General features: G+C 45.6%; 1 protein-coding gene across 1 annotated transcript in view; it reads right to left on the minus strand.

Moving 5' to 3' along the window:
- Positions 1–661: 661 nt before the first annotated feature.
- The window catches only part of PCSK2 (proprotein convertase subtilisin/kexin type 2), a 255,897-nt gene continuing 235,229 nt past the window's right edge, over positions 662–21,329 (minus strand). Inside the window, exons 9-12 of the mRNA XM_072799985.1 lie at positions 20,127–20,342; positions 18,464–18,564; positions 12,165–12,392; positions 662–1,364 (exon numbers count right to left, since the gene is read on the minus strand). Coding sequence (XP_072656086.1) covers positions 878–1,364; positions 12,165–12,392; positions 18,464–18,564; positions 20,127–20,342 — 1,032 coding nt within the window. The 3' untranslated portion in view covers positions 662–877. The remainder of the gene's footprint in view (positions 1,365–12,164; positions 12,393–18,463; positions 18,565–20,126; positions 20,343–21,329) is intronic.

The raw sequence follows: 21,329 nt of genomic DNA on the forward strand, positions 1-21,329 counted from the left end.
GAATGTTCCAGTGTTCTAAACTACTAAGCTATTCTTTAATAGACGTGTTGCCAGACTTGCCTTGCCTTTTCTTTTGGATAGCTATGTGAGGAACCCCAGAAAATTGAGGCTGGGATGAATTCTATACAAACTGAGTAATTTGGGCTTCTCTAGGAGATTTTACCGTAACAGAGCAGCAGCTGGTGAAAAGGACAGCCAAGCTACTTAGGTTCTATATGTATCACACTGGCTGAGTAGGACAAGTTATGCTGTTGGTGTTAGTGGTATGATTTCCAATGCTCGTGCATTTTGACTCTCCTCCCCAGCCAGTAATTAGGGCCGTCATAGATGGCATCTTTTTGCATCATACCACCTTCATCTATGTCACTGAAAAATCTTGCTAAGTTCAAAACATCCCCCCACCCCCGCCAGGATTTACAGCATCTGTTGTGCTTTAGAGATTCAGAGCTCACCTTCTGTTATTACTTTTCTCTTTTATGTAACAGGTCCTCTGTTGAGACCATAAATAAACGTTCTTGGAGTCACTGCCTGTGGCTTTTTAAATGCATTCTCTTCTAAGATATGAAAACAATGGAGGAGAAAGCTGTCCCAGTTTGGTTGCTGGCTATCACCTATATGAATGGCACAAATAAAGAACTTGGAGTCACAAATAGGACATGGGTGTTGGTGGGAACACTGTATTTGGGGCATAGAATTAAAAAGATTGCGTCCATTGGGATGAAAAGAATCATTGACAGTGAGCAAAGCTTCAGATCAAGAAGTTGGAATCGCTTATGTGCAGGTGACAGTGATTGCTAGATTCCTGACAGAGTGTGGACGGAGGACAGAGAGGCAGAGATGGGGGAGGGAGGGAGTCAGTGGAGGCCGGGCTGTGGTGCTAGTTCTTGCGCAGGATGCTCTTCAGGCTTCTCTCCACGGCTTCGTCCAGCTCCTCCTCCAGCTCCTCCTTCTTGGACATGGCGAGCTTGGACTGGTAATCCCTCACAACCTGGTCGATGTAAGGGGCGCTCTGCGTGCCATGCAGCATCAGTGTCCACTCCTTCAGCACGCCCTTCTGTGGTGCGCTCCCCACAAACCCCAGCTCCAGCGTCCAGGTTCCTCGGGCGTCTTCCCCCCAAGTGTGGGTGGTCATGAAAGGCCACTTGTCAAAGCCCACCTTGGAGTCGTCATCCCTGGGACGCCGACTTAGCAAAATGGACTTGGTGCCCATCGGGGAAGTCATGTTGATGTTCAGGTCTCCTCTCCTCGTTGCATTGACTGTGATGACAGCTTGGACGTGCTCAAGGTAGCGGACGAAATTTTCTTTCCCCTCACACGCATCGGTGGTGAGGGTCAGCACCAACTTGCCAGTGGATGGTATTTTCCTGAGGGCAAAGTGATGAGGAGAGACATACAGTAAGGGATGATGGGCACACTTATACTTAGGGTTTGAAAGGCAGCTTCAGGAAGAAAACAGGGGCCTTGGAGCTAATCAGACAGGCCAGCGGGATGAGCCTGAGCATCCTACCTATGCCCCTTGCCTATATCTTCTGTGTGGAAGGGAAATGTAGGGCATGCTGCTCACGCCCTTCTCACTTCTTCTGAGCCCCTTCCGAGTTCACCTGCAGCTGTGGCTCTCATGTATTCTGACTACTTCCCACCTCAGATGTCGGCATCACACAGCTGCTCTCCTGGAGCTCCCACCCCCCGCCCACCCCCCAACCATGGGAGCCTACTTCAGCTGATGGGTAGCCACAAAGTGTCAGGGATTTAACTCTTCAGGGACAGCCTCCTACAGATCATTTGAATAGAAAGCCATAGACTAATATACCCTGGCTTCCCTGTTCCTTAGCGGGGCAACTCAATGTCCCCAGTGGGATTGAACGTGTCGCCCCCCGTGGCAACATGCTCATCAAAGCACTCCTGACTGGCTCTTTCTCTCTTGTCTCACATCTCCAGTCCTTGATGGTGTTTCCTGAGATCATCTCTCAAAAAAACTGTCAGCACCTGAGTCTCACCTCTGGGTCTACTTTTGGAACAATGCCTGTCTTTTAAAGTGCTAAGTATCAGGGATCCCTGGGTGGCTCCACGGTTTAGTGCCTGCCTTCGGCCTGGGGTGTGATCCGGGGGTCCAGGGATTGGTCCTGCGTTGGGCTCCCTGTGTGGGGCCTGCTTTTCCCTCTCCCTCTGCCTGTGTCTCTGCCTCTCTCTCTCTTTCTGTGTCTCTCATGAATGGATAAATAAAATCTTTTAAAAAAATAAAGTGCTAAGTATCTTGATAAATAGAAGTTATTGCTATGGTGATTGTTATTACTGTCAAGAAAAAGTTGGGAATGGAGTTAATCCTAGTGAAGGAGCATCCCTTGAAAGATCACAGGAATTTGAAAGACTTTGGTCACAGAGCTGAAGCCCCAGGGAGGGTCAGCCTAAGCACTCCTCAGCTGACTTTCCACACAACCAATATCCTTCCTGGATGTGGCCTCTTTTGAAGGCAAGACACTCAGAGGTTTTTGCATAGGAAACATAATAAGCTATATTAGAGGACTGCATGGTGTAATGAAAAGACTCCAGACTTCGGGAATAAACCTATTTGGGTTAGAATTCTCTTCTCTGCTTACTGGTCAGGAGAGCTTGGGCAAATTATTTAAATACTTTGAAATCTCACTGTCATCACGGATGGATTTTGTGACACCAAATCAGACCACCTATGAAAACATGGAACATAGTGCCAGGATCACGGTACTAGCAACCCTTCCCTGGGCTTTTCCCTATGTGAATATTCTCCCTTGACAAGGTATTTTATTTTGGAGCATAAAACGATAGGTATTTTAAAACACACATCTTGTAGAGCCCATCTACAAAAAGATGATCACACATGCAGCTCAGAGGCAAGCATTGGTTCTGCATGACCCTTGGAACCAAAGCCATAAACCTGGGTGGGCTTGCTGAAGCTTACCCTGTAACTCAATGATAAAAGTCAATACTCTCTCAAGGACCTTTCAAAATATGTGCTTTAAGGGTTTCATGGAGAGCTACTATTATATGCACTCTACATAGATGCTGATGCTGAATGATGCATGAGATACCCACTGGCCATGGACATCTAGTGGTGGAGGTGGGGTACCATGCTCTGTGGAAATCATTAGTTTGGTGGAGAACAAGTATTAGACCAGCTTTGGAAGTCAGAGAATGGAAGGTTGCTAGCTAGATTTCTCAGAAAGGATGCTATTTACTCACAACAGGGTCAGAAACGTAACAGGGGAGCTGATACATGACCAACAATCATTTGGGCTCCAGCCCATAGGTAGAAAGCTATGTGGTCCAGTTATGGGCAAAGCATTTGAGCTCTCTGGGCTCATTTTCCTTACCTGTATGATAAAGATATGACTTTCTACACTGAAGAGTTACTGTGTATATGAAATATATACACACATTCATATATATCATATATCTACAGATGTCTAGATCAGAGCTGGCCAATAGAACTTTCTCCAATGACAGAAATGTTCTGTATCTGTACTGTCCAATACAGTAGTCAGTAGCAATGTGGAGGCCAAGAAAATTAAGGCCATTCCACTTTAAGTTCAGCCTTAGCACAAGTACAGCCATCCCAGGCCCCTGTGAATAAGAGCTGAACTTTATCTTACTTCAGTTACAGAAAAAAAAAAAAAAAAAAACAAACAGCTTATGGCTTAAGGTCCTAGAAAGCTCCATATTAGAATAAAAACAGAGCCCAAGCCAAGGGCAGGAAGCCCCTATTAGAATGATAACAGAGCCCAAGCCAGTGGCATGAAGCCCCATATTAGAACAGAGCTCAATGCCCTTGAAGGCCCCATATCAAAATGTAAATGGAACTTGAGGAATTGCTCCACCTCTTCTGGAGGTCCCCTAAACCAGCCCTTAAAACTAAGCTGAAACCCACCTCGGGGTCCAAGTCCCTGCTCCACTGTGTCGGGTATACTTGGACCCAAGCTCGAGCTTGTAAATAAACCCTCGTGTGTTTGCATCGGTGTCGGCTCCTTGGTGGTTTCTCAGATTCACAATCTTGGGACAACACTCCAATGACAGAAATGTTCTGTATCTGTACTGTCCAATACAGTAGGCACTAGCAATGTGTGGCTATTGAGCATTTGAAACATGATGAGTGTGGGGAACTGAGTTTTTAATTAAATTTAATTTTAATAATTAATTTAAATGTATTTAATCCTATTAAATAGCCATCTGTGGCTAGTTGCTTCTATATTGGATAGCACAGATATAAATTATTGGCATATGTTCAATTTGAACCGGAAAGTACCACCACAATTAGAAAATTTCTTGGTCTTCTATTGTAAGCACATTCCATTTTTGTCATGGCTCACAGGCTCTAGGAAAAGCTATGAGCTGGGAAAACTGTGGATCCTGTTATGCAGGTTTTCTGGCCACCTTGCTGGAGGCTTCTAGAATGTTCAGACCTCAAGTAGCAGTGAAATGCCATATTCTACTACTGAGATTTTACACAGACAAACAGGCAGGTCCAGAGGCTTTCCTCTCAGAGCTGAGACTCAGGGACTCTGGAACTCTCTCCAAGAAGCACAGTTGGAGAGAGCAGAGGATGATGGCAGAGCCCACAGCAGGCAGAAACTCTGGCTCTGAGTCCTGTGTTGCGTTTGATCCCCTTTCCTATCATTCAGGTCAGGCAACCTTGAAAAACTCAAGAAGCAAATTCACAAGTCAACAACTGAAAGCTGTTACCCTGAGTAATAGTTATTCTAGATATTACAAAGCATCACTAATCATTTGTCAAATGCAATTGTCCCTATTATCACCAAGATTCAAAACACAAGCTGGGTTCTAAAAAAAATTTCATTTTTCTGTCCCCATTTGCACCCAGGCCACTTATGCATGGAATTCACCAAGTGACAGTCCATTTACAAGTCAATTCGTGGAAACTCTGGCAGACAAGTGACCTTGCCTTCCTGGGGGAAAACAGGAAATATTTCTTCAATTGGCTGAGAACCAGAGACAGGATGGCCACAGTAGCTGGGAATCAGATCCACAGCTCACATGCAATGGGGTTTCCAAAAATGAACAACGATGTCCTTCATATAGGAAGTGATTCCAGGGCTGAGATGATCTCATGATAGGAGAGAAATCCGTTTGGGACCAAACCTAAGACAACCTTCATGCACACCGTGGCTACGGGGGCTTCCGTAGGTACAGTCTTTCATCCAGATTCCCTCCACAGCTGCTTTGAGTTTCAACTAATGACTCTCAGCCACCCCCTTAGAAGAGGAAACTAGAACACAGGCTGCCCGTTGCTCAGCCTCAGGGACACGGGAGTATATCTGTGAGAGGGCTAGGGGCAGGGATGGAGGAGGCTGAGAAATGACTGGCATTTTGTCCTTACCTGGAAAGCAGAAGACAGACTAGAGTGGGCACAAACACACCCACAACTTCCCCACCAGCCTTGAGGTTGGGGTGTGTGCAGGGGTTGGAGGCCATCCCAAGCGCCCCTGGGGAGTCCTGCTTGTTTAGTGCCATGGAGGTACAGCCCATTTGCAGAACTTGCCATCGCTGCCCTGCCATGTGAACTGCCCTTAGAATGCATGGGGGGGTAGGCCCCTGAGAGAGAGCAGTGGATTCTTCCTGGAACGTTAAGTCACTTTAAAATGAAACTCAAAGCCTTGGGTGAATTCCAGATGAGTCTTGGAAGAGAAATAATGTCACTCCTCCTCTCCGGAGGTAGGCTTCTCCGCACCATGGCGTTAGGAGAATGGAAGAACAGTATCTGCCAGGTGTTTCTTATTACTTCCTTTTTTTTTTTTTTTTTTTTTTGCTCACTTGTATTTTCTGATTTTCCTACAGTGTCCATATTTTGTGTTTAGAAGAAGAAAAGGAATCCAATCCACCCTTATTTTAAAGGAAAAGCAATTCCTGATGTACTCAGAAAAAGGCAATTTATAAGGCTGAAATAGGAGGCACCTGTTGGCTTAGTCAGTTAAGTGTCCAACTTTTGATTTCAGCTCAGGTCATGATCTCAAGGTTGTGAGATCGAGCCCCATGTCTGGCTCTGCACTGGGTGTGGAACCTGCTTGAGATTCTCTCTTTCCCTCACCCTCTGCCCCCTTGGGCCACCACCCCCTGGTGTGCGTGCACACGTGCACTTACTCTCTGAAAAAGGTTGAAATAGGAGATGGTTGTTTGTGGAACCAAAGTGACTCTGCTTGGATCCATATTCTGGAACTCATTTGCTTCAAAAATGAGGTTTCCATCAAGAGGTCTGAGCTATTCTCTGAACTTTGAGAGAATATGTACGGAAGCCTCATGTTCAAGTCTCATAAAAGACAAACTTGGGGACCCGAGGATGGCTTATATCTTTACTGCATATTGTTGCAAAAAAGTGGTCAATTGCCTCCTGCCTAGGAATCAGCACTGCTTCCCAGGGGGGCCCTCTGGAATGCTACCTGTGTTTTGAGTCCTCAACTGTATGATAAAAATAATTTATGATGCTACAGTCATCTTATTAGAATGATAACAGTAGTGTTCATAATGGCCACCCTTTCTTGAGGGTTGAAGAAGTCTACTCTGTGGCAGTCATAGAAGAACACTCAAGAGGTGGGGACTGTGATGTTTTCCCTTTCCCAGGTAATAGTGGCAGGTGGGTACTAACTCATGCAGGACAATCCGCAGCTTGGCAGTGACCTGTCCATGGTCGCACAACTGGTTGGACACCAGGCACACCCTCAACGCCCTACGGTGCTGCATCTGGCATTCCCATCAGACTTTACCATCTACTTCCAAATTCACTTAAAATTCAGTTTGCCACCGCCTCAATGGCGCCGAGCGAACAGCTCTCTTGGGTGCAGGGGAGGATGGGGACAGTCTGTGCTGAACACCTCATGCTGTGCTTCAGCACTCGAGGGTCATGTGGCCGCCCCCGGCTGGTGAGCAGGCCTGGCTTTGCTCTGCTCACTGCACATGGCTGGTTCTGTGTAGACACTCAGGGCCAGTTGTATTTTTCCTTCTTATTTTAGTTGAGCACCCTTCACTGACTCTGCTGATAAAGTTGCTTTAGAAAATTGCTTTTCAAATTGACTGCTTCTCTGGGAAGATTATGCCGAGGAAACCCATAACCCTGACAGTTGGCACTCACCCTGCATGTCACAGCAAGTGGTTGTTGATGCCTCTAACCTGGCCACTTGGGAGTGTGATTCGTGGTGACAAGGGCCTTCTCTGCACAGTGGCCTGCGTGCTGCCCTAATGGTAGCCTGTACCAGCCCCTGAATTCTGCAATAAGCACACCTGCCCTAGAGCTCATTGGCTTGTTTCTGAGAACAAATTCAGGGGTGGGGCACTTGAGGGTGCACAGGAGGCACAGGGGACACAGAGTCCTTCCAACAAGGTTGGCCTCCGTCCACAAGCCTCCTGGCTGGTCAGCTGGTCCTCCTGCCACCCCTTGGCCATCTTCCTTGTACCTAGGTGCTGCTGGCCAAACATTCCCGCATTCAGAAAATACCTACCCTGTGACTACTGGGTGCTGGGTGCTGATAGAGGCTCTGGGGATTGCACCAGTGAACCAGATAGACCAGAGAGTCTTGTCCCCATGGGGGGCCCAATTCTGGCCACTGCTGAAATAGCTTCCCTGTTCCTTTCATTGAAAGTCAGGCTGCTGATATTGGCTAAAGTTCCTGGCTAGTTGTGAGCTGCTGGGCCTCACATGTCCTGACTATAACATGATGGACTTCTTGGCTCCAGATTCAACATTTATGGGGATTATGACAGGATGTTACATGTACTCAGAAACTGAGAGAGAAACGGTCTTTCATCACAGCCTATGTTCTTGGTTTTGCTCTCCTCCCTGCCCCCACCTCCCAAATGCACAGAGCTTGAGGATCATGAAGTGTCCATCCTTGTGTAGAGCGGCTTCAGAAGATAAGGTCTGTCATCAACATTTCCCTTGACTAAGCCGATTGTTCCCCTGAACACTGCAACTGTTACCACCTTTCTGTTAATTATGGATGGAGCTGGTGTGTGGCTGACTGTGGCTGATGCTTCTGTGGCAGGCCTGTGAGTGATGGGTTGGCCCCTACCTGCTGCTGCCTGAGCTTCTGTAGAGGAGCAAACACCATAAATCTTCCCCTCTTGCCAAGTCCCTTTCTGTAAATCTTTCTCTCTTTGTAACAAGGAAAGGAGGTTCCAGGCCCAGGGTTTGGCAGATGTTGGCGGGGCTGGTTCTGGGAACCAGAACAATTTCCTTCATTTCCCTGAGTCTCCTGTTTTCTAACCTGGAGATGAGAATAGCCAGCTGACCTCCTGTGGGAGAAGAGTGTAGCCTGGTGACTGTCCGAGAGCAGCTCCTGGTAGGTGACACAACTGTGCCTGCCTTGTCCCAGGGCCACCTCACAGAGCCCCTGGGGCTGCTATCTGTGTAGGGGTGTGAGCACAAAGGGGTACTGGGGGAGGCACAGACTGAAATGGGCTGGCCCAGCTCTCCTTCAGGCTTGACTTCTAGATGCCCTTTCAGGGAGTTGTTATTTAATTTATACTTCCTGTTCTGTTTGCATTATTGAGTATCCTTCCTGTGATGGTGTAACTATCAGACATCACAGCTGGGCTGTCCAAGATGGCAGCCACCGGCCACAAGTGGCTACTGGAACTTAAATAAACTAAAGTTCGGTCAGATGAGCCACATTTCTAGCACTCCCTAGCCACAAGCTATGGTAGTGGACACTCAGATAGAGAACGTCTCCACTGTGCTACCAGGTCTCCCGTCCTTCCAAATCATGCAAAGAATTGTTTTGAATTCTAGCGCAGGCAGTACAGCTGTCAATTATCCATTGAATGTTTATTTTGGATTTATCATTCCCTTGCACATTTGGACAGTGGTTCCCAGTCTTGTCTCTGTTCGATCACCCTGTTTGTGGACTCTGGCAGTGACAGGGTCTCCAGGACAGCAGTTATGGAGTTTGGAGAGTGGGCCCACCGACCAGCTGGGTCTTTCAGAGTCCCCAGGGAAGGTCTTACGAAGGAAGCCCCCAGATTCTTCTTGTATGCGCTGAGCCTCACCTCTTCTAATGGGAGATCACTGAAATACACTGAGAGGCCCCTCAAGCAGTGGAGTGCTGGCATCAGAGTGCCTGGGTTCAAATCCCCATTTGCCTGCTGAATAGCTAGCTGTTCTTTGGCATGCCCTTATCCTCTCTGAGCCTCTTCTTGGGTGTAACGACACTGCCCAGCTGACAGCAAGGCTGTTTGATGCAGCACCTAATGTAGGGCCTAAGGGCACAATGGGAGCTCCCTAAAGCCAATGTCATTCAGATGGGCTTTGTTTGAAGCCCTGGTCTGGCCTTTGTAATTGTGAGCAATTTCTGGTGCTTTCTGTATCTCAGCTTCCTCCTCTGTTAAGAGTGACAATTATCGTACATACCTCCTGGACTTACAAGGATGAGATACACTGTTTTTGTAGAAGGCTTCACACCAGCCACCTAGGAGGCACTTGTCCCTGAGACACAGCATGGGGCCATGTTGCTATTCATCCTGCCCAATATTCATACCCTGCCTATGTGAGGTAAGGCACACCTTCAACGAGTCTGGCTGGCTAGGAAGCTTAGACAGATGTAAAGCGCACGGCACATAGGAGGTGCCCAATAAAAGCTAATTCCTTCTTTCACGCTTACAGCCTCTGTGACCTTGGCCAAGTCAACCAGCTCATCTGGGCTGGGGTAAAGCCTGTCTTACCAGGCAGAGGGGGACAAGGATAAACAGAAATGATGTAGGTACGTGGCAGCCTGGGGAAGACTGACAGGAATGCGACAGAGCAGCTGTTTTTTATGGCACATTAAGTGGGGCTTATGTAGCACTGTTTTTTAAAAGTTATTAGAGAAAGGCCTTGCTCTGAGCTTTACTTTTCCACCTAATGCTGATGGGGGCTCTGCTTATGAGATCATGGGCTGATCCACAGAAAATGCATGTCACTCTGCGACATCCACTTGGTGCCACTTTCTGGAAGCCTGGCGAGCAAACAATGAGGTTGCTGGCCCAACACTGGTGGAGATACTGGGAGGAGAGTGTAGGTCCCAAGGACACAAAACTTGGAATTCATGTAGGGATCAAGGAATAACGGTATTCAAAATTCCAGGAGATTAGTATCTTTCAGTTTCCCACAGGCATGAACCAGGAGTATCTACAAACATGGAGGAGAGGGAATGACAAAGTTACATTTGTTGACCGCCTACTACATGCCAGCTTTATGTTTGCTGTCTTATTAAGGTCTCAAGGCAGCCTAGGAAGGAAAAAGTTATTAGCTCCATTTTACTGATGAGGAAAGAGAAGAGGCTTTTGCTTTGGGGACATAAGAAGAGAACTGAATTGGCCGAAGAGTTTAGATGGAAGAGACCCCCCTACATATTAATTTTCACTAACTTATGAGGGAAACAGCTTCTCCTTTAATTCAGAATGCAGGCCACATGCCAGAGCAGTATCAGCACTTCCTCAGAGTTTGTCATCCAAGAGCCCAGAAATGTTCACATCCCATTACAATTACTGACAGTATCCCGAAGGAATATTTTGGTTAACATCTCTGCTCTGAAATGATCATGGCCATTAGGCTAGACACTAGGAGCTTTTTATGTAATGTGTTTATAAGAGAAAGGACATATATTACTTCATCACAAATTTGTTTTTCAACAAATTTTTATACCTGCTTTTTTAGTGTCATTGGCTTCCTTCATAGTCCTATGTATTTTATCTAGTGCATCTAAAAACTGTCTACTGAGATGGGGTCCACAGACTTCACCTGTACTGCCAAAGGGGCACAAAGGTTGAGAATTACTAAAAGAGAGGTCAGGGAGGTCAAAAGTATTGTCCAGTTTGGTGAAATCAAGATTGGAATCTAGATCTGTGTACCTGATTACAGAGGATCCAGGACTAAGGGCAAATGGAGAGGGAGGATGCAGCATGAGAGTAAGACTCTGGCTAAGCTCAAATGACCAACAGAGATGAGGCTGGGATGGGGGGTTAGAGAGATGGATTTTATCATTATTTAAATAACATAAGCACTGGTGTATTCTTAGAATGGAAAAACATACAACAATGAGAGTGAATGAGCTACTATTACACACAAGAACTTGGATGGATCTCATAAACATAATTTTGAGTCAGAGAAACTGGACACCCCCATATTGGTGATTCTAGTTAAAGTCCAAGAAGTGGTAAAGCTAATCTATAGGAGCAGGAATGAAAACAGTGGTTCTTTATGGGATGTGGGGATTAACTAACTAGAAGGGGGCATGAGGAATCTTTCTGGGGTAATGGAATGTTCCATCATTTGACCAGGTGGTGGTTACCCAGATGTATACATGAAAACTCAAAGAAAACATTTAAGCTCTGTGCATTTCATTGTATGTAAAGAATAGCTCAATTGAAAATACTAATGATAAGAATTGCTATTTTTGTCTTACTGATGAATCAACGAGGAGAGAAATTAAATAAAAAGGGGTGCTCAATGTCCAATCCTCTTGCTGTGATGGGAAGTTAAAACAGAAGTAAATGCAGGTCACCAGCATGGTAGTTTCTGTATAGGGAACTCCTCACTCCAATCCCTCCAAATCACTATCCAATCTCACTCAGCATCAAGTCCTTATGTTGCTTCACAAGTAGAACAAATAAATAAATTGTGCTATAGTCACACAACAGAACATTATTTAACAACAAGAATAAATGAACTGCCAGTACACACTAAACATGGTTAAAGCATTCTGAGCTAAGAATATAGGAGAAGGTAGTGTCTGATTCCATTTGTATTAAGTATAAAACAGGCAAAATAATCTATGGAGTTAGAAGGATAGTGGTTACTCTTGGGGAGATGATGATGGAAGGGGGCACAAGAGTGCTTCTGGGATATTGGCCATGATATGATCTGTTTACTGATCTGGACCTGGTTACACTGGTTGACTTGTACACTCAAAAATAATGGTGCAAGCCATTGAAGTAGTAAAGGATCACAAGTAACAGCAGGGGTGACGAGTCCTCTAATTGTTTTTTATGTACACGGAGCCGCCTGGAGTTGTGCAGCTCTCCAGCTCTGCTTGGAAGATGGTTGTCCCTGACTGAAATCCAGTGCATAACAAGCCGACAGAGAGGGAATCTGATATTGTTGCCCAGGCCATGGCCCCCTCTCTGGGATGTTTTCCATATGCACTTACTCAGGGTCCTGCACGGAGCCTCCCACACAGTGGAATCTCTCAGGCACGGTTTTCCAGTCTTTAGCCATTTTCACCATGGCGCCCGCATCAAGGACCCCGTAACCAAAGAGATGGTTAAACTCCAGGCCAACCCCATTCCTCCGCCATTGATGAACCTCGTCGTGAAGCTGATTCCTTTTAGAGGTGAGCACAGTCAGATGCTGCATGTCTCTCCAGGTCAGACCCAGGCTGGATACCAGAGGCAGAGAGATTCGAGAACAGGGGAAGGGGAAGGACATAAGGTGGGAGAGAGACACAATGATTAAGATAAGACATAGACCCCTTGTAGGATTTTGGAACATCTATGAACTCCCAAGTCAAGGGAGGATTTCCATGCACCGTTCAGAGCCATTATACACATACATTTAAAAATCTTGCCTTTCTTACTCAAATAAATTTGCTCCAAGTGCATGTTCTAACATACACTGGAATGGCTGAAATGAAAAAAACTGACAATACTAAGTGTTGGCAAAGATGTGAAGCAACTGGAACTCACATACTTTGCAGATGGGAATATAAATTACTGCACACATTTTGGAAAACTGTTTGGCTGTATCCTCTCATGTTGTCCAAATACCTAAGCTATGGCCCAGAAGTTCTGTTCCCGGGTATGCATCCAATAAAAATATGTGTATATATCCATCTGATATGTGTACTGGAATGTTCATAGGCCCTAACTACAAAGCTCCCAAGTGCCCATCCACAATAAAATGAATAAACTAATTAAGATGTATTTGCAGGACATGAAATACTGTCCTACAATGAGAATGAATAAACTATAGCTACTCTGAATAATAAGGATGAATCTCGCTAACACAATGTCAACTAAAAGAAGCCAGACACAGAACTTACTGTATTACTCCATTTGTTTTGGGCAGCCTGGGTGGCTCAGTGGTTTAGCGCCACCTTCAGCCCAGGGCCTGATCCTGGAGACCCAGGATTGAGTCCTACATCAAGCTCCCTGCATGGAGCCTGCTTCTCCCTCTGCCTGTGTCTCTGCCTCTCTCTTTCTTTCTCTCTGTGTCTCTCATGAATAAATAAGTAAAATCTTAAAAAATAATAAAATAAGTAACAGACCCAACTAATCTGTGCTGTTAACAGTCAGGTTAGTGGTTAGTCTTGGGGTGGGGGATTGGATGGGGACACAACGGAGCTTCTGGATGCTGGCAGTGTTTCTTGACCTGACTGTTGGCTGCATGGAGGTGTTCCATTTGTGAAAATGAGGCTGACATTTCTTCAATGGCAGAGATGGTGTCTTCAGCATACTTGTATCCCTAGTGCCCAGGACAGCAGCCCTTGGTACACTGTTTGTTCAGTGAATAAACAAATCTGCTTGTAGGTGCTGCTACTTTGGAAATCAGTGTCTAATATCACTCATTGTCTGCATTGTTCAAAATGCAACTCAGACCCATTTGTAGGCCAGGAAATCAACTTATTGCATAGATATCTACCTGGGTTGCACATTAAAACCTTCTGGTGAGGACATTTAAAATCCCATTGCTTAGGCTACATCTTAGACCAATTAAGTCAGAATCTCTGGGAGCAGGACCCAAGCTTTGGAAATTGTGAACACTTCTCAGGTCATTCTAGTAGCCAGACAGTTAAACTTGAGAACCAGTGATTTAATGAATGGGACTATCATTAAAAAATGAACAGAATGGAACAGAAAAGAATAACAGTGTGGATTGCATGTAATATAGGAAAGTTTTTCATGAAACTATGTGGGTATGTGTTTGTGTGTGTGCGTGTGTTTGTGTGTGTGTGGTGTTGGGTTGGAACACAAATTTATTTCAAATCAAAAAGTTGGAAAAATGTTGCTCTATGGTTCTTTTTGGAAGTCAAATAATTCAAAAGACTAGGAACAATGTAATTCATTTGATAAAATTTCAGCACATTGGTTTGAGGCTTTGGTAAAATAAGGCACAGATGTATGGAAAGGTACTGCATAATGAAGTGATTCCATGAAGGGTCACAAAGTGTAGATCAGCTCCAGGCACTGTGCTAGTTGTAGGCACACCTTAGGAAGGTCCCTGCTCTCTCAGAGCCTACTGTCCAGAGGGACAGACAGACAACTCAATATTTTAAAAGGGAGGGCTGCCATGATGAGGGAGTTCTCTACGCCAAGAAAACCACAGTGGAGCCCCTGCATTATCCCAGCCAGGGGGCTTCAGACTGTGATCCTCAAGCTGCCTGTATCAGAATCATGTGGGGACTGGTGACAAAAGTAGAGTCCTGCCTCGGTGTCCTTTCCATATTTTTAAGATAAGACAACAGAGATCCAGGAGAGGTGAATGATCGATCACCCACTTAGATGCTGGAAGATATAGCTCTTGTCTCTCTCATAACTATCCTCCCTCTTCCCTAGTAAGAATTTTATTCAGAACAGCAATATTATCAGCTCCAAAGCTACATTTCCCAGCCTCCTTTGTACTCTGCGGTGATCACGTGAGGGTTGTGGTCAATGAGAAATAAGCAAAAGCTACTGGGTGGGGCTTTTTTTAAAAACCTTTAAGCAAGGCTGACTCAGCTGGTGGATTTCTTTTTCCCTTTGCTCTTCCTGTTTTCCTTTCTGAAATGTAAACATGATGGTAGAGCTCCCGTGGCATCTAGGGAACATGCAGGTAGAGGAGTAGAAATCTAGAAAGAGCTGGATCCTCCAAATCCCAGTGGTACCCCTATGGTAGCCCTGGGCTCCCAACCTCTATATTATCTTTCACGTGACAAAAAATAAAATCCTATCTCAGTTTAGCTATTGTTATTTGGATTTTGTTTCCAATCTGGACCTAGTCAGGGGCAGAGTCCGGATACTGACCTGCCATACAACAGTATCCTGATTCATAGATTTATAGAGCTCTTGCTTTACTGGATGCCCAGGCCTGGAGTCCCTGGGATATAGCTTGAAAGGAAAGATTCCTGGACCATCCATCCCCAGAGATTTATATTCCTTTCTAAGATGTGAGATTCTATTATTTTCAAAACTCCACCTCCCCAGTGCTCAACTTCACCAGTTATCAGGGAAATGCAAATTAAAACTATAATACAATTCCATTGAATTCATAAAAATGGCTAAAGTGTGGAAGGCTGGCAATACCAAGTGTTGACAAGGACTTAGAACAACTGTAACTCACACTGCCAGAGGGAGTGTCAATGGCTGCCTTGAGAAACTATTTGGGGGTATCTATGAGAACTGCACACATATATACCCCATGACACAGCATTCTGACTCCCTAGTACACACCCAACAGAAAAGCATCCAAATGTTCACCAAAAGACATGTGTAAGACTGTTCATAGCAATATTATTCATAATAGCTCCAAACTGGAAACAGCCCAAGGATTCATTTATACAGTGGAGTAATTCACAATGGTATGAACGGACTTATAACCACACTCAACAGTATGGGGGAATCTCTAAGACATAATATTAAGCAAAGAGTACATCTGGTACTTAGGTAATGGTCTGTTTCTTGATTTGGGTGCCAGTTACAGGGATCTGTTAACTTTGTAAGAAGTCATTGTGCTGTATCTAATATTTGTGCACCTTTCTCTCTGTCTCTTATATTTTAATAAAGAGTATACATGAAAAAAAAAATCCATCTCCCAAAAGGTCAGTTTTGGAAACATTATTCTAGTCCAACATGTGGGCCACTTTACTGATGGTTCTCTCAAGCCAGAACGTTGCCTCTCTATGACCGACCTCTCAAACCTAGTTCAGCCCCCTAGAACCACACAGAAAGCCCTGGCTCATAAGGAGAATGCAAAAATATATGAAGGTGGCAGTCACCGACCTCGTCCCTACCTTCTCCACCCCCATTCCCCACTTCAAAGAAATCATTTGAAATCTTTTTTATGTTGATCACACTGGGAAATGTGAGTAATATTCCCTGTGACTCAAAAAGCTATTTTCAAGCATTTGGCAGAAAAGCACTTTATGAGGGTAGTGACTGGGTGGGACATAAAAATAATGGCTTCCCTTTTCTCCCCTGGAGTCCTGGGGGCCGTTGTTCCTCTTTCATGGTCCTGATGGGCATACATTTACACAGAGTAATTTGTTTATTGCATTCCAACTGCTTTGGAAAAGCTTTCTAATTGGACCTCTGAGTGGCAAGCAGCCCTCGACTGCTGTCGTATGTCACCAAGGACTCCCAGTTGTCTTGTCTCGTGATAAAGAGAGATGAGCTGTAAGAACTGTTCATGGAGTGGCTTTCCTCCTCCTCCTTCTGAATTCTTTCTTAGGGCTATTTTGTTCTCATCCTTGGCTGCTGTTCTAACTGCTGGCTACTGGAGCCGCTCTACCCACAGGTGCAGAAAGCCAGAGGTGCCTTGGGAGTTTACTTCCCGGGCATAGCTTTTAGCCAGTGACTGACCAGCACCAGAACACAGCGGCCCAGAATCCTTGCCTTGAGGTACAACACATTCTGAGGCATTTACACTCCAGCTCCCCATGGGATCGAGCTGCATCCTTACTTGGATTTTTCCCCATCCTTAACCTGCTTTCTCTACTTTAGCCTGGTTTTTCCTAAGAGCCCTTTTCTAATAAACTGCTCGCACCGGCTTTTGTCTCTGAGTGTGTACCCAACCTCAGGCAGTTGGTGTTCTGAGGAATTTCAGGACTAGCTTCAATGATGGGCTTGAACCGCTATTGCTAAGTATCACTTTTTCCCTCCTTATGGCAATGGAGAATTTAAATCATGACCACCATTCCAAAACAAAGCATGCCCTCGTTGTGACTTTTTTTCTGTAAGGCTATCTTGCAGGTGTGTGTCAAAGAATGGTGAATAATTGGTGCAGAGCCCATGAACCTGTTCAGAGATCCAGCAGCCTTGCTCTATTACTTTGGTTAATTTAGACGGTCCCTTTGTGTGCATAGAGGCCTGGGCAACTGACTTCTTGCTTGCCAAAAATGCAAGGAGACTTTGAGTCAAGGTCTATCTACCCTTTTAGATTTAAAGGGTGACCAGAACCCCCTTCTCTGTTCTGGATCACTTCTGGCTCCCTGTTCTCTTGCAAGGCTCAGCAGCAGGCAGCTGGCTCCTGCTGTCTGCCCCTAGCCAAGCCAGCTCTGACACCAGAGCCCAACAGGCCTGGAGATAAACAGTTTTATCTTCAGGAAATGCACATATGATGGGAGTTTTAATCTCTGCACTTAAGAGAAACACTTCAACCAGTGTCTCCTGGAATCCTAAGTTTTCCACTTGACTTTTGTTGGAAGAATCAAAGTTCGGCCTGGTCCAAAAAGAGAGTCACTCACAATTTGGGGCCTTATCTGTAAAAGGAGGATAATTATGCCTTTTCTGCTTAAAAACAGAGTGTTGGACTAGAAAATCTTTCAACGTCCTTTCCTATCTAGGAATCAACTCTTACCTCCTTGGGAAGTCAGGAAACACAGTATATATATGGAAAGAGACAAGTAGGGCTGCCTGGAGACGGATGCTAGGAGCTCCGGTTGCCCAGCAACAGCTGGCAAAGATGGGAACTCAACTCCCCTTCCCTGGGAGCCTGAATCCAACTTCTCAGAAGCTGTTGGTGCTGTGTTCTTGAACAGCTCCCTGCAGCATGGGCATTCGCCCTCCAACCAAAAGGGCGGATGCCGGAAGCCCACATGCTCATTCCTCAAACCCAGAGCCAGCCTCTGGCTTGCACTCCAAAGACAGAGCTGCAGGTGGACAGGAGTCTCTGCTAAGGATCAAATTCAAGGTGTGTCTAGGCAGTATGTGGCCTCTCCATGGGATCATGAGAACAGAGAGGACAGCCTCCTCTCACCCGCAGCTGGGAAGGTTTCTCAGTAAAGTCCAATTCCTGGTCTACACTGTGTGGTTTTGCTAAAAGTGAGTTCACCTTATAAGTTAACAAATCTTGAGTGGGAGCACCCTGATTGCCACAGGTTCTGAAATAGCTTGCTGGATATCAGTTTGGCAGTAGCTTTCCTTAATTTAGCTAATTGTATTTTTGGAGTAAAATAGCCAAAGGATCCAGAGAGGTAATAGGATGGTTTTCACAAAGAAAGAAATATCTATGTGTCCCTATTTAGTACTGTACTCTCCTGGGGATGTTATTTGTGGAGTGTGTGTGTGTGTGTGTGTGTGTGCACGTGTGTGCGCATGTATCATTTGGGGCCCATGATTCATTTAGAAATGACCATCACAGTTCACCGACCCTGACCATTACAGGCTCTCATGCCCACTTTTGCCTCCATGGACCCCTCGTATTGGGTGGAGAGACACATGTTAGTCTACCCTCAGCCCCAAGATGGAAACATACTTAGCCTCTAAAGCCAGTGCAAACACTCCAGCTGCCTCGGGGGCAGCTGCAGATGTCCCAGAATGCCTCAGGGTGCAGTTGCCATACAAATCTGTGGTTGCCTGGAAGGGAAGATGTTCAATAATGAGTGAATAAGTCACTCCACTCTCAATCCCAAAACAATAGGAAGCAGAGAATTATCTGTTTCTTTCATTTAAACTCTGCCTTGTTTTGAAAAAAGAGAAAAACGAAGGTAATGATAAGCTTAGCATCCATCTTTCTACCTTGCCATAAATTTTATTTGAGCTTCTTAGTAGCCCATGCAAAAAGGAACAATCAATTATAGTGCTCACAAGATAAAAACAAGTCAATTAATTGTCCAGAGGAACATATTTGTAGTTATTCCAGAGACTAGAGAGACATTTATTTCCTGGGTCCTGACAGGAAAACCAATAGGTGGAAAGTGACAAGTCAATAGTATCACCAGGTCAAGACAGCGGTGAGTACTATTGCACTGGGATTGGTTTGGAATACCCACCATTGCATCATATTTTTCCCTTCGCAAAGACAAGGCTGGCGTTCCCAAAAAGGGAAGAATAAACACGCTCAGCCAAAGTTTGCCTAGAAAAGCAGGCCATTAAAAACAATGTTTCTCTATATCTCATGGAGAGATACTCGGGCTCAGGGAGCCAAGGTAACATCTGTGTCCCTTTTAGGTAAAGGGATCTCTTGGCTCACACGAGAGCCAGGCCAGCTTGCCAAGGCAGAGTCCAGGCAGGAATCTGGGACTGGAGCACAGGTTGGTAATGATGATTGTGTGCTGACTTCCTGTCCTCCCCCGGGAAGCCCCAGCTGAGGTGGGTGGCCAATCAAGATGAAGCTCAGTAGGACTATCAGCCACCTACCAAATCCCAGGCTTGGAGGTCTGAGGAAAAGGTGATATGTGAGTGAAATACCCAGAGAGAAGAAGAGATCCAAAAAGGTTCCTTATGGTCTCCAGATGCATATTTTAAAGGGGCTTGGAAAATTCACCATGTTATCAAGCTGTCCAGGAAGGAAAAGCTACTCAGAAAAACACAATAAATAATCGAAGTCTGGGATTCTTAACCTTTTTGTTTTCTCAATTATGAACATATTTTAAAACAAGATGAAAACTACCATTCTTACCTTGAAAAAATACAGGTGTGTGTGCCCAGAGGGCTTATGGCCCTAGAAAAGTCCATCTAGGGATGCTATTTTTTTTTTAACTATAGTGAATGCATGGGCTCTTGGCTCAGATGGCGCGATGGTGTGATGCCCCAGTTCTTAATATTAGCTGTCTTTATAAGCGGTGTGCTGGGGCAAGTTTTTGATCATCAGAGTTCATCACTATTTGCAATGCAAAACAATAAACAAGAAAGACAATCTATGGAAAATGAGTTGGAAAGGGATCACAGTCCTTGCTCCCAACCTGCACATTGCATGGCTCTACCTTATAACAAAGCATTATCAGGCCTGGAAGACAGTGGATCTCTGGAACCTCAAAACAGGTGCTGATTCTTGGAGGGCAGGAGAGGAGAGCCCCTTCCTCCCGTGACGTCACCGGTGGTGGCGCATGATGTCACCCAGTGCCTGTGCATGATGTCACGCAGCGCAGGAACACTCCGCCGCATCACCAAGGGCGGGGTGGGGGGACCGCACTCACCACGCCGGCCTCGGGGTTCCTCTTCCTCCCGTTGCTGAAGGTGGAGGCCAAGGTGGAGGAGCAGCTCTCGTCGTAGAGGGCGGTCCTGCCATCGTTGATGGCCGAGTTGATGGAGATGGTCCACATGCTGGAGGCGTAGCCGTCACAGTTGCAGTCGTCGTAGCTGCCACCGTCCCCAGAGGCCCACACGTAGATGCTGCCTTTGCCGCCGCGGCCCTGGGGGGGGACGGGAGAGAGCTGGAGGCCCCGCGCCGCTGCCCCGAGGGCCACACCCCGCCCGCGGGGCCCCAGGAGTCTCCTGCTTGTGTCTGGGAGGATTCAATATACGAAGTTACCAGAATGTATTATTTGAGCTGGGGGTAACACAGTAAGAAAAGCTAGCAGAATCACCTTAAAATTAATAAGCAAACTGCTTTTAAAAAGCTTTGGAGGTAGTACATCCTCATGTAAGAAATCAAAGTATACGGAACGGAAAATTAAAGAAAAACCCTTCTTACTCGTAATCATTATTGCCCAATTCTTGTTCCTCCTTTCAGACATTTTTCAGCGAGAATGTAAGTGTACATACATGTTTATACTTAGCTTTATAGGATGTAAAAGATACTTAGATATGTCTTTAGTTTTTTATATATAGTTACATACCTTTTGTATGTATAGTTACATACATATGTAGATAATTCAAGTTTAAAATACACGTTTTACTTCAAAATATACAAATCAAGCAAATCATATGTATATATGTGCACAGGTGTACACACGCATTTACCTGACTGGATTATGCTAGACTTCTTTTTTGGGAGAGGGAGGGGCAGAAGAAGGAGGTGGGGAGAATCCCAAGCAGGCCTGACTCTCAGGGCAGAGCCCACCAGGACTTGATCTCAGGACCCTGAGATCATGACTTGAGCCGAAATCAAGAGTCAGACTCTTTTTTTTTTTTTTTATTTATGATAGTCACAGAGAGAGAAAGAGAGAGAGGCAGAGACATAGGCAGAGGGAGAAGCAGGCTCCATGCACCGGGAGCCCGATGTGGGATTCGATCCCGGGTCTCCAGGATCGCGCCCTGGGCCAAAGGCAGGCGCCAAACCACTGCGCCACCCAGGGATCCCGAGAGTCAGACTCTTAACTGACTAAGCCACCCCGGCAGCCCTAGAATTCTTTTAAACACTATGTTATATGACATTTTAACCAGCTTTCTGAAACCAG

Source organism: Canis lupus, chromosome 26 (assembly GCF_048164855.1).
Source record: "Canis lupus baileyi chromosome 26, mCanLup2.hap1, whole genome shotgun sequence".
Classification (NCBI taxonomy): Eukaryota; Metazoa; Chordata; class Mammalia; order Carnivora; family Canidae; genus Canis; species Canis lupus.